Here is a 14,386-nt window from a genome sequence, read left to right on the forward strand (position 1 = left end):
ACCGTCTACGTTTCCTGTAACAGTATCTGGTGCAATTCCTAGCAATTTAGCTAATGGGTTTTTTTTGTCATAAATGCATGTTTAATTTCATCATATACCTTTATTTTAATTTTATTTGTGATATCACTTTTTATAAATCTAATTAAAAACTTATCATCTCTTCTAATTTTCAACCGTGCTCTTCGATTAATTTCTTGAACTAATGTTTCTAAATTATATAATCCTGGTTTTAAAATTAAAAACCATTTGTTTATATTTCTAATATGAATTAAAAAAGTATTATCTTCAGTAGTTTCATCCGTTATATAATCAAAAGAATTACATAAACCTATATTTACTAATTTTAAATCTACACAATTCTTAAATTCCCTATCTAATTGTACTAGTAAATTATGTGATTTTTGATTATGCAGTTTCCTAGAATCAACAAATATTCTATATTCTTTTAATTTATCTTGCATTTTACATATTTTATTCGAAATCTATATCATGGTGTCCTTTTTCATTCTTACCTTTATATATGAAATAGAAATCACCAGAACATAATTCTTCTAAATCTTCACTAGATAATCTATGAAATCTATCTGGTAAATATGTTCTGAATTTATATTTATTTCTTTTTAACCCTTCATATTCTAAGTGGATAACTAATTTACCTCCATATGTGTTAGTAATTATTTCAATATTTGTAATTAAATATTTCTTATGAATTGTTAATTCTGTTAACTTCATAAATTTATAATCTATGGATTTTACATTTGTAGTATCTTTTATTCTATCTAGAAATGATTCGTTGTTCTCACTGTGTACTTGTTTACTCTCCATTTATTATACATATTTTTATTAAAATTGATTGACATGCTAGAATTCTTTTCGTAATTTCATTCTCTTTTATTTCTTCTCTTTTGAACTTTAAGTATTCATCTAAATTACAACCATATGCAACTGTGTGTATACCATCATCTAAAATATATCTTTTACCATCGAAAGGATTCAAACTTATCTTCTCTATCTCTTCAATAAACATCTCGTGATCTTCTGATCTTAAACATTTCATCTTATGTTTTCTAACTTCTTCATTGAATATACAAGTGATGTAATCTTTAAAATGAATATTCTTTTCTACTACACTTTTTGTTATACCGTTTATCCTTTTAGCTTCATGTTCTTTAGTTCTATAACTATACAATTTAGATCTAATACCTATAAATTCTATCATTTCTTCACCTCCTAATTCATCCATGAACTTTCCTGGCACCTTTTTATTATCATTGCCAAACAATTCGTGATCTTTTGGATAGTTACTAAAATCAAAATGATGTTTTAATGTTTTTGAATCATCTGTTATGCTATTAGTTTTTATTGGTTCGAAGAATGAGAACCTAAGCTATCGTCAAGTTGAAGTCAAGAAGTCACGTGACAGGATCGGAAGATTATCTTTTCAGATTGAGTGATACGCCTTAATGAAATAGGTCCACATACGTAATTCGCTTGTCTTAAGAATATTATAATTATCATGATAAATATATTCAAATACTCTGAATAATATCGTTTTTTTAAATCATGCGTAATGGACACCGATTTAGCGGTTAAAACGAATCATTACATCTACTCGCGCATAAATACACCATCAATGCTGAGCCTGCTAAAGCGCCAGTAGACTGGTCGCCTGTCCAATTCTGCGCCACCCGCATTCGCAGTCAGAATAGTCTAACAGAAGGTAGATACCGGCAACCAGTCTATAGCGCCAGGTGTACGTTCAAAATCCCATAGATCAAAATCCCACAAGTCAAAATCCCATAGTCAATATCCCATTGTTCATAATCCCACATATTATGATCAAAATCCCATATATTTTTATTATATACTATGGGGTATCTGATTTTTTACTATACAGTGCCGAATACTGTAGAAATATGTATATGTTAATAGAATATAACCTATATGCTGTATATAGGGCCTAATATAGGCTAATGAATGAATACAGATTGGTCTTTGATCTAGAGGATTAGACTAATTATGATATGCTTTGATCAAAGGTGATTAAGTTGAGATTAATCAGTGTTTAGTTAACCATAGCTATAGACAGGAAAAACCATAAGGAAAGGAAAACTAAAAGAAATGATAAGATAAGAATTACGTATACTCAATTTTCTACTATAAACTTCTAATAATATTCTATTATTCACAGTTTCATTCAGTACAATTCTGTCTCACATACATTAATCATTCTAAACACTTATTCTAAATCATTCTATATACAAACTTGGAAAAAACGATATATTATCACAAATCAGCACATTTTCTTTTCAGTATAGCATCTATTATAAACTAATTTCAGACAGACAGGACGGATCTCGAGATTTAACTGGAAGATCTCACGAATTAACACAAGAGGCGCATATTGTGTGAAATGCCTCTCAAAAACTGTGGAACACGTTTTTGTCCATTATCAAAGTCCTGACATAGATTTTTTAGCCGTTCTTGCAAGTCCACAAATTTCTTACGAACACGTTTCGCTGGGCGTTGCCCAACGTTGTCAAGAGCAATCAATGCAGACACAGAAGCATTGTCCATTTGAAATGCATTTATGGTTCTCCAAATTGAGGGATGACGATGTCCCACCATGTTAAAATATTTACAATTCCAAGATTCACAGATATTATTGGTCCTTGCACCTCCGGTTAATGTAGCATGATTCACATTCCACAACTCTAACGAATACAACGGATTTATCCTCTTCAAGCGCATTATTCCATTAGGCGCACGAACACTTTTATATCCACCATTGACATATGTAGCATCAAAATAACCTAGTAATTCCAATGCATCATCTGGTGCAACACTACAGATATATGTAAGTCCTTCTTTAACATATGCCACAGGAAGGAATGCTAAACCGAAAATCATTCCAACAAACAGACGGAACTCCTCATCCTCTCGATACTGCTTTGCGAGTCCTAGTTGCTGCACCTTTCTCCAAACCGACTGAGTCAAATGGAAGAAACACCCTTTCATCTGAACCTGATTATCGAACAATACTCCCACTGCGTTGTGTATTGCTTTCTCAAAATCAGCCATGATGACTTCTGGCTCCGGGAAGATGCTTCTTTGTTCACACTCGTCTAAGAGAATCTGCAAATACAAAAAATAAAATACTAAGTTAAATCATGAAACTAAATATATGAAGTTCTATTTAATATGAGATGGGCATCTTGTCACTGTCTTTATGGTCTATCACTGACATTACCACCGTCCATATACCAATTCAATATTGCAAATCATATTCTACACCAGCTGTAAATAAACTTGAAAAGAGAATATATAACTAACCTGTAACATTTCCTCGTATGTAGCTTGGTCTTTCTTTTCTAATAAACAATAGGCGACCGTAACTGCTGTTTCCCCAATCGGGACCCGTATCACGTAAACTTGCTCGAACATTGATGGTGCCATGGCGAAGTTCCCATCCATAAACCATTCTCGAGCATTCCCAAGTCTTTCTATACCATCATCTGCGGCGAATACTACAACCCTCCGTCCAGTATGTCCATTGTCTTTCAGGAGAAACCGATTTCCACTGCCTTCTGATGTCTCCATCCATTTACCATCTATCACCAATTCATTCAAATCTTTTGGTTCTTTTGGTAAGTTTCTCCGTTTCTCGCGTCTTATCATCTGCTTACAGACTGCCGAACTTGGTATCTGGGCGAGAACATCTTCTTCATGTATAGACGCTATAACATCAGAGTATATTTGTACTGGATTTGCTGCTACCGAATCTGCCACCTTTCTTTTCATCTCCAGTCTGGTCTTAGTGACAGTTATTGCTTTGTCATCTGTGGGATGGTCGTGTGGCACAGTTTCTCTCGGATTTTGCATCTCTGTGTCTGTTACTAATGTTCCCTTGCAGCCACCTGATCGATTCTTAACACAATTCCATCTTATCTGCTTCGGTGTCGAATATTTCTTGACGTACATGTAACCATTGAGACATATCTTGAATCCACCTTTAGAAGTTTTAACTATTTCTGATGCCATCTTAACGTATTGATAGCTGTTAAGAGACTGATATAATTTGCTAAGTTTTGGCCCCTTTTTATAGCAGTATAGCCATGCGTGATAAGTGTTCAAGTAATTAAAAAATCATAATTGCATCATGCTAATTAATCAATAACTTAATTATTGACACTGAACTGAAATCTGTTCTTTAATTAATTAACTGACCTAAGTTTGCATTCAGATGTATAGATCAGTATACATAATGTTTATAAGATGCTTTAAAAACTAAATATCATGGATTTGCAATTTGAAGTTACCATTGCTTGTAAAACAAACCCCAACATGTGTGCACCCTATTCATGTGGAACAAATTTCGGATAAATTGTGGGATTCATATAATAATTAAGGAGATATAATGTGCCTTTCAAGAAAAAAAAACGACCAACTTTTTCACTATATATAAAATGTGTCCTTTTTCAGAGGCGCCCTTTTCGAGAAATTAAGGACATGATTATCAGATTTTGTGTTAGATGTGCCCCTGAATAGCAATCTTGTCATACAAAATTGAGTGTTTAACATGCATTTTAACATGAGGTGACATTCAGTCAGTAATACTAACAACTTAACAATTAGTCATCCTTTAATCTAATAATTTGTTTTGTTTGAAATTGGTCAAAGCAGTAACAGCCACTCAATTAATTATTATTAATTATCACTAACTAATTAATTATTACACATGAAAGTCATGTTTGAAGTTGTCATGTTCAGCATGTGAACTGAAGTCAATATCAATAGTGTAATTTCCTTTTGTGAAATTATATAATACATAAATTAACAACTATCCTTTAATCTAATACATAAATCATGATCCTTTGATCTAATATCCTTTTGTTTTAAATAGATCAGAGCAGTAAATGATACAATAGATTTAAAAACGGCCAATCAAAGGACAGCATCTGAACTGAAGTCAATTCCCCCTAATCCCTTACCCTTGGTTTTCTGAACAATACCTACCTAACTTAACTTAAATTTCAGCTGTTAGTGCTTCAACATATGTTTGTGTCTAAGATATCATATCATACATATGATGATAAGATGGGAAATACAATTTGGTAATACTAATGTATGGGATTTTGATCTTTATCTGTGGGATTTTGAATTATGGGATTTTGATTATGGGTTTTTGACATGTGGGATTTTGTAACTGTGGGATTATGACAGGGATTCATAGCGCCAGTAGTACGTACAGCCATAGACTGGTCGCCTGTCCAATTCTGTGCCACCTGCTTTCGCAGTCAGAATAGGACAGGTTTAACCCGTCCGCCATCTTCCGCGGAATATACGGATCCAATCAGATTTCAGTATTTCATCAAATGAACAATGTAACATGGCCTCCTCCAGAGTGTCTCGATTTACGTTCCATGGACCGCTTTAAAGTCGATTTTTACACCAATGAAGAAAGAAACTCGACTAAAACTATCAGGTTACGCTTCTGCGGGCACCTGTACTACGCTAGGCTTTGAAAATACCGGTATACAATTCAGGATGTCTCCCTTACAGCGCTGTCAAAATCTACCCTGCTTGAAGGAACCGTCGTCAATCGACAACAACGACAACAACGAACTTGAGATGGAAAAACCAATCTCTACTGTCACTGACATTCTGAACTGAACCAGCCATGCAGCAGAGGCCACGACACCGGCAATTTGTTTGTTCACTTGAGATGATTAATTTATTACTCTGAACGTGACACTGGACATTAGCAGTCAATTTCATTGTGGTGAAAATATTATACGACAGGTAACTTCACTTCAGTCTTTTAAAACTTGTGAACAGTAAATAAATACTTATTTACAAATATTCTGTTGATTGTCTATTGTAGGTCATTGACTGTGTTCTGATGAAGATTTTCTGAGATACAACTCAGGATTTCTTAAGAATTAGAAGTTATACGTATTGAATTGAGCTCAACATGCACAGAATGAATTGTTGTCGTATCATGGTCAGTTTGAAAAACGGATGAACGGATTTAGGCCTACTGTCTGGTCAAGACTTGGTCTTTGTGATTCGAGTTAAGTTAGAGATATCAGTATCATTCTGTTGTCACACAATTTGCAATGTCACAAAATACGTATGTCACCGTCTTGTCAGGCTGTCTGTATATTGAAGATTTTTTCTGAGATAGTACTCAGGATTTCTTAAGAATTAGAAGTTATACGTATTAAATTGAGCTCAACATGCACAGAAAGAATTGTTGTTGTATCATGGTCAGTTTGAAAAACGGATGAAACATGAATTGAAGAGTCAATCCAGGTTTAATTGTTAGTATATCTATATTGATTTAATTTCAGAATGTATCGTCAATCACGAATCAAAGAGATTAAACGAATCCAGCACTAATCGTCATGAAATAAGATTCCAAATAACAAGTGGCGAAACTCCTTGATTCTGATGCAGTGATGAGGTTTAAAGAGCTGGAATTTATGAATAACTACACGAGCGAGCATGCAATTGGAATTGAGATTGGATTTAGGCCTACTGTCTGGTCAAGACTTGGTCTTTGTGATTCGAGTTAAGTTAGAGATATCAGTATCATTCTGTTGTCACACAATTTGCAATGTCACAAAATACGTATGTCACCGTCTTGTCAGGCTGTCTGTATATTGAATAAGATTTTGTACTAGAAGTGGACAATAAATATAGAATAGCAGTAAAAAGAGTTTGTCGTGATGGAATTGTATACTCAATTTCTAGCAAAAATCATGTTTGGTCCATGAGGAGAGGAAAATATTGCGAATATCCAGTTGATCTGAATTAGTGGTCTCTCCCAAGTCTGTCCCAACTCACTGTCTGTATCGAGAATATAAGTAGAGATGCTGCGGTGGAGCCAAATATCTGATCTCACAAAACACTGACAAGGAGTTCAAACTATTGTAAACTTTATTCAGACTTAAGTCATTTTCACATCATCATAAACACAACAATTCACTGAATACATTCCACATAATGATAAAGAAAGCATGTCCCCCTTCGGCCAAGTTCCTTCAGAATGACTATCACAGCTGAGCCCTTTTTCTTACCTACAAAAAGACTAAGTATCAATTGAGTTGTCTGAATTCCGAGTAAATATCAGCGGATTAATTCGATACTTACAGCAATTAATGCATTTTCTTCGGTCTTTAAATTTCCTTACGTTTGCTGATTACAATTATGATTCATAGATTATCAGCTGATTTACTGTAATCAGGGAAGTGTGATGAGATGGAATACGGACGCTTTTAATTGCCGGATGTAGGCTATTCAATTCAGCCCGTACATCAAAGGTTACCGCAACAGCAGTAAGCTACGCTTATCGAGTGTGTGTTACCAGCTGAACACCAGTCAACATCAACTTTGATTTGGTCGCAGAACAACCCGCAATAGTTTTAGCCCGATAAATGTTCTGCGATCGATACTACGCATGCGCACTGCAGTTCATTGAACAACGTGGAAGTGGCTGTGTATACACATATTTTTCTTTAGAAAATCGGTTGAAATTCAACAATTTCTCGTAAAATTTGTCCAAAAAGGTATGTATTTTTATTCTTCTATATCTCCGAAACCCGGTATCGGAACATTAAGTATTTATATTGTGATTAAAGTCTGTTTTTATGTGTTAAACATATGTTTTTGCCAGTTCGTTCCGATTCCGGGTTTAGCGTTATTTGGGCCTTGAAGATGTCAAATATTTCGGCCCAGACTCGCGCAGCTTTCGTTTCTGACGTCATGTTGCTATGTTACGACACAAACATATACACGAAGTATGATCTTTAAAATGTGTATTTACTACATAATAATGTTACTTAATAACGTTTACATTAGGCCTACAAGTTATTGTCCCCCATATAAACCAAGTTGCCTAAATAGCATCAGCAATCTCATTTAATTAACCTTTTCTTGTTTTTAGTCATGGATCTTTGTCGATTGTGTGGAAAAAATGCGAAACCTCCAGATCGTCGTCCTATCGATAAAAATAATTTCAAAAGCCATGTGAAGGAGTTGTTCAACATTGATTTTGATGATGATACTGAACCGTACCCGATATACATCTGTAATATGTGTCGTGTCAAATTACAAAAATGGCGTAAGAACAAAAACGTTAAAAAAACTGTCCCTGTGACTATCAAATTAAAACAATGGACATGTAAACCACTGGTTAATTCCAAGTCTGGACGGTGACGTATTTGTAGTCAAAATTTTATCGATCGATTTTCCATAATGTACTGCTGCCATTCCATTTGAACTGAATTTAAATACTCGATGGTTAATCACTTCAGTCATAGCCTTTTCCAAATATATAGTGTTCCTGCGAAAATAATAATAATGATTATTATTTTAACATGTACTTATCTGGATTTTTTATATTATGTTTATATATTATTTTCTGTATTCGTTTATTATTTTATAACCTAAAAGGATTGTATTGATTATAAAAATAAATGTAAAAAATACCTGTATGTGTGTTTTCTCGTGTTCAGATCGCAGTCTCTGGTCAGCTGAGCCTGAGAAGTACCTATATGAAAAATAAAAAGGAAAGAATAAAGTGCCTGCAATTAGGTGGAAACTATTCCGATATTTCATCGATTCAAAAGGAATAACACTCACTAGAATCGGCCGAATTAGTTGATCCTGATCCAGAGGATTCCCGTAATATTTCCGTATCGATCTGAACCAATTCGTCACTATCAAAGAATAGTTCGTCAAAATCGTCATCATTTATAATTTCGTTGACAACCGTTGCCATTTTAATACAGCGGAAAGAACCGATATCACGATTGATAAAACACTATATCCGTCTGAAGCGATGTAGAGAGAATCGCACAATGATAACGAAAAAGTCCAAAAATGTTAGTAGTTTATTCGACGTTTCGTCTATGTCCTAATAGTCATCTTCAGAAATAATGAATACTACAGAAATTATGAGATATATATACAATCCAGAGACTAAGAGACTAATTCAAGTAATCAGAGATGATACAAACTAAAGGAAAATTAACGTAGAAACAGTTACACGCTAAAACAGATTAAAGAGAAGCAGTTAAGAGACAAACTAGGGGGCACTTAAATTTAAGACAATTGTGAATACAAGTTGATCGACTGAAATTGATGAGGGGAAATCAGGTGTTGAGTTTAACCAGTTTACAGAGGAATTTTTAAATAAGTTTATTATGGGATGAAAAACCGATATTCGGAAACAACTGAATTATTACGGGAGATTCCCGATCTCGTTGGTTATCGCTTATCGGCGCGTTACGTAACAAAGCGCTCGCCGACGAACCGTTATCGGCTTTAGGGCAATTACAACGCACATTCGACAAGAGCTGCACAATAGCGTCCGTATTCCATCTCATCACACTTCCCTGCTGTAATCAATCATTGCAGTGCGATTTTGATATTACTCCTAGTTTCGCTTATTCGATAAGACGCCATTTTAACCCGGAAGTAACTCGATACTGACATGTTTGACATGCATCGAAAATGTAAAATGGAGGATGGGATTAACCGGTCTCTAACTGAAGGTAGAGACCGGCAACCAGTCTAGTACAGCCATACACACGAGGCGCATTTGTTTGAAACCGGTTTGCACAAACCGTTTCGGTTAGTAGGAAAATCGCATTTGTTCATAACGGTTTGCAAACCGGTTTTCATAAACCGTCGTCTTTGTTCACGCGTAAACCTAAACGGTTTGCGTAAACCGACCAAACCGTTCGCCGAGCGGTTTGCAAGACCAAACCGACTTTTCCAACATGGCGGTCCCCTTTGATTTGGTAATCGCTGATAAGAAAATATCCACCGTAGCTGACTCTATGGACGCTTATAAATGGATCAGAGACAGTAACATTAAATAGTTTTATGCACGGAATATATATAATTCGTAAAATTATTTCTAATAGCGATTGTATGTGCTGTAATTCGCTCCATTGCATGCAATTCTATCTAAATTCAAAGTTAATTTATTGATAATGCTCATTAAACATCCTTATTTCAGATTCACCTGGTCATTGAACAAATTAAATCTGATTATGACTTCGCTGCATTACCTCCTGATGAAACAATTCACATAAGGGTTCCTGACGATATTTTGCCTGGTAATGGTAAGTGTTAAGTATGTTTAGAGTTGTTTAAGATGTAGTAAGCCTATCTATGATGTGAATAAAATAGTACCCAGTCAGTAGACTACTTTACTCCCAGTCCTGGCACTAATGCTATTGATTGCCATATGAATACCGGTATCGACATATGTTTAATCGTCATGAAAATGAGAAGTTTGAAATATTTTGTATAAATCATTGCGTTTTATGTTACGTAGGACATATGTGATGAAAATAGATATGAATGCTCGACATAGTCATAGATCCTTTGTTAATTTGTTTCCTTTTTTTCCAGTTCACAAGAGACCAATTCAAACAGAAAATAATGTACGTGTATCTAATACAGATGAAATTACTGGTAACAGGCAAACAGTAAACAGTAAAACAACTGTGAAAAGTATTGATAGTGGTAAGTCTTTAATATATCAAATAGGCTACAGTCAGTAACCTTTCTTTTACTAAGTCATGTTATTGATCTTTGAATATTATAGCTATATTTTATGATTTTTGTTATAGGGGACATCTTTCATTGATCATCCGTGCTTTATCAATATTTTTAGCCCATTATTAGTCTTGCTAAGAAAAACAGAATATGCCTAAATTTGTTAGTTTTTTCTGAACAATATCATATTAAATTTTTTATTTCCAGACAAACAACAAATGCCTGATAATGCTGTTAAGCTAATCATTCACCTTCGTACAGAAATGGATGAGGACTTTAGTAAAATGGGGAAGAAGAAGCGTCCACTTTGGGAAAAAATTGCTGAAAAATTGGAAGAAGAAAAGAAGAAGGTTATATATATATATATACTTGGGAGCAGATTAAAGCTAAATGGAACAATTTGGTTCATATGTACAAACAAACCTGTGATAAAAACAATCAAACTGGGAACTCCCCTGCAACGTGTAAATTTTTCGATGAGTTGGACAATATCCTAGGCTCCAAGCCCAACGCCCGTCCTGATTTCACTGTCTCTGCATTTGAAAATCTCAACAATAATGATATTGAAGAGAGTGACATTAGTACTAGTGATGATCCTTCAGATTTATTCCCCCAGAACCCCCCAAAGCGCAAAAGGCCAAATAAACGGACGCAGGAGTTACATCATATTTTGGCGGATTATGAAAAAGTAAGGCGAGAAGAACACCAAGAAATTATGACTGAGATGAAAAAGGAACATGAACAGTTTTTGAAACTAGAAAATCATAGAACTGAAATCGAGAAGGAAAAAGTCCAGGTGCTCAAAGAATTATTTAAAAAGTTGTAGGATAAACAGTCGAGTTAGGGCTAAAGAAAATGATACCTTGTTTCTCCTAATCAGCCGGGTCATTTTTTATATTGCAATAAAATTTGTAATCAGTTTTCATTTTTATAACTGCCGGGTCCTATCATGGTTTAATAATAGTATTGTACAGGGTAGATAGGCAGCTGGCTGGGTCAATTTTTTTAGCTCAGCAAAGAGGAGAAACAATGTATCAAATTCTTTAGCCTAGGATTGGTGTATTTAGTTTTGAAGTGATTTCTTTTACATTTTTCTACGAGTGTTCAGTAATTGGTCAAATCTTACCTAGAAGCTCAAGTGATATAGTATCTAGTAGATTTTACTAATGCATACATGATATTGTACAATGAAGATCTCAGGAAATTAACAAGTTTTGTTGTTCTGTTAATCACTGTCAAGATGGCGGTATAAGAGAGCATTTAAGACATTTGGGGCTCACATTTATAATTTATAAGTTTTTGTTTATAATAAACGATTTTATTAGGCCAGCCGTAGGCTGAGCCTATTACTATACAAATGGAGCGAATTTAAATGACATGGTTTCCACACAAAAGGCTCTTTTGCTTGCCAAGTGATGGCATATTCGAACAAATCACGTATTTAAGCGTAATCCATTCTCGGAATCGTAGCGAGCAGAATTTTGAAATAGGGTCTCATAAAAATGTTTTCTGCATTTTTCACGAAAGTTAAATCGGGAAAATTTCAATTTTTATCAGCCAATCAGGAAGTTGTGTCTTCCCTGTGATTGGTTTATCTGAAAATATCAGCAGCTGTTCACGTGAATTATCGCGATTTCATTACTGGCGCTTTTGCGCATGACGTCATGTATCAACAAGCGACAATACTTCCGCGTTCGCTACGTTTTCGCTGATTGGCCCATTTACTGGGAAATTCCACAGAAGCCTAATGTGGTTTGTTACAAGCGCTGTGATTGGCCCGACCCGATTCTGGCATGGCTTTAGCTTAGTGGGTTCGAATCCCTTGACGGGTGAAGATGATGGATCCTATCAATATCTATTGAAACAAATAAGTTTCCCGGTTGGGCAGCCGCGGATATCTACCGGAAGTGTTCCGGTTCGATATTTCGGGGTTTCTTTGAATTTTGGAGTGATATTGAAATCCGGTAAATACCAGAGGTAGATTGTGAAAACCCATTGCATGATATTTGTATTACTTAATCAACGAAAAGCGTCGGGGCCGCGCCAGGAGTTTTCGTGATTCAAGTAGCGCAATAGCCTACTTCTTCGTGTTCGTCCACCTCAATTTTCACTCCGCCGATCTCTGACACGGCTCTGTCCCCGTCGGCGCTGTGATTGCACTTTCGTACCACCAAACTTTTTTATTTCTATATCAGGGAGGTCTGGAGAATAAAAAAAGTCAAAATTTGGATATCACATAGGCCTGATTTCATCGAATAAGTCGACCATGGTCGTTACGTTTCCGTACTTATTACCACCTAAAACCGTCTGAACAATTTTGTCACAACCAACATTTCGTTTACAGAAATCAGGTGTTCACGTGAATCCGCGGTATCGTCTACTGTTTTACTTCCGGGTTTTATTTTAAGATTTAAAATTGTATTTCAAGATCGATTTCTATGAAATCTTTAGTTGATTTGGTGTTAGGGAGGAATTTTTATTTGCTCTACAGAAAATTCATCCTTGACAATTGCGCAAGGTTCGCGAAAAAAAGGTTTTACCAAATCGGGTGTATGACCTTGATATGCTAATTAGCCATGTGCCCGAATTGAAAATTCAATCAAATTTTATTCTGCCAAAAAATGTTAAATACAATTCGCTTTCCGAGAGTTAATGGTATGCTGCATGGAACAAAGTTGTTTTGAGATGGGTCTTGAAGCTACTGAGGTCGAGAGATAACCATCTAGATAGTTCGTGAGAGTTCCAAAGTTTTGAAGACGCTTCAAGGTAATGTCTTGATATTTGTTTTATACGTGTATCTACCCTAGACACATCTTCAGGCCAAAAACTGGCCCTGTCAGATTCAAGATGGCCGACTGGCAGCCATTGTTGTTCGCCAAAATCAGCACTTTTTACACATTTTCGAAGTTTTCGAGGGAAATTTTGAAGACACTTTTATCAATAACCTTGATCATTCGTATATATTTGTATCCCCCGAGGACCCATCGGCATGAGAAAAATTGAGTCGATCGGACTCAAGATGGCCGTACTGTGACCTTTTTTGTTCCCAAAAATGTCAATTTTGGCCTGAATTCTGAGTACTGTAGCTTTCTAATGGTGCGCCATGTTTCATTGCAATTTGTAATGGGTATTCTTTGGAAAGGGATCTTTTATATCCGAGAGGGTATTTTTGACCAGGCAATTATGACGCACTTGGCAGCCATCTTGGGGTCATCAGTACTCATTCGTAGGTGGAAAAAAAGTTTTTCCACATAATTGATACTTAAGCATATTTTGCTACTATAATCAATTGGAAAGTTGTAGCTCATGACATGTTCTATGATCGAGGTGAGTTTCAAGCTCATTGGTTTTTTTTATGGCCACCAGGGGGCGTTGAACTATACAATAACTTAGTATTTCTATATTACATTCGTTCCTGCTGTCTGTGTTAACACACGATTTTACTATGTAAATGATATTGAACAGGGAGTGTATATTGATAAATATAACCCACAGATTACATCATTTATAAAAAGCAAATCTGACAGGCTGGCCATTGTGCCCCTTGGGGCTCTTGTTTAAGTTTTATATCAGATGTGTTTATTATTTCCTTCAACATTTTGTGTTTTTCTGTAAGGAGAGCCTCATGTGTTGGATGTAGACATAAAATTGAAATATTGTGGTTTATCTTAACATTGTACGGACCTTGGTTTCCCAAGATTAACCCTATTGGATTGTTCATTTAACCTCACGACGGGACCACAGCCTTTGAAGAGTCACCCGCACACTGTAAGCAGCCCCAGCAGGACTCGAACCCACTTGTCACTCGCCA

The 14,386-nt window shown here is 35.5% G+C and overlaps 1 protein-coding gene across 1 annotated transcript; it reads right to left on the reverse strand.

Moving 5' to 3' along the window:
• Positions 1-8,169: 8,169 nt before the first annotated feature.
• LOC141906239 (uncharacterized) lies at positions 8,170-8,817 on the reverse strand. The gene is made up of 3 exons (XM_074795481.1): positions 8,647-8,817; positions 8,494-8,554; positions 8,170-8,347 (listed from the first exon to the last, which is right to left on the reverse strand). Exons 1-3 carry the CDS (start codon positions 8,783-8,785, stop codon positions 8,170-8,172), a joined length of 378 nt encoding a protein of 125 aa, XP_074651582.1. The 5' UTR covers positions 8,786-8,817.
• Between the last annotated feature and the right edge of the window lie 5,569 nt (positions 8,818-14,386).

Source organism: Tubulanus polymorphus, chromosome 5, assembly GCF_964204645.1.
Source record: "Tubulanus polymorphus chromosome 5, tnTubPoly1.2, whole genome shotgun sequence".
NCBI classification, from domain to species: domain Eukaryota; kingdom Metazoa; phylum Nemertea; class Palaeonemertea; order Tubulaniformes; family Tubulanidae; genus Tubulanus; species Tubulanus polymorphus.

Coding starts and splice junctions, on each gene's coding strand:
- LOC141906239 (XM_074795481.1), bottom strand. CDS start 8,785: ATGGCAACGGTTGTCAACGAAATTATAAATGATGACGATTTTGACGAA. Junction 8,555..8,646: donor AACTAATTCGGCCGATTCTA/GTGAGTGTTATT, acceptor TTTTTCATATAG/GTACTTCTCAGGCTCAGCTG. Junction 8,348..8,493: donor ACGAGAAAACACACATACAG/GTATTTTTTACA, acceptor TTATTTTCGCAG/GAACACTATATATTTGGAAA.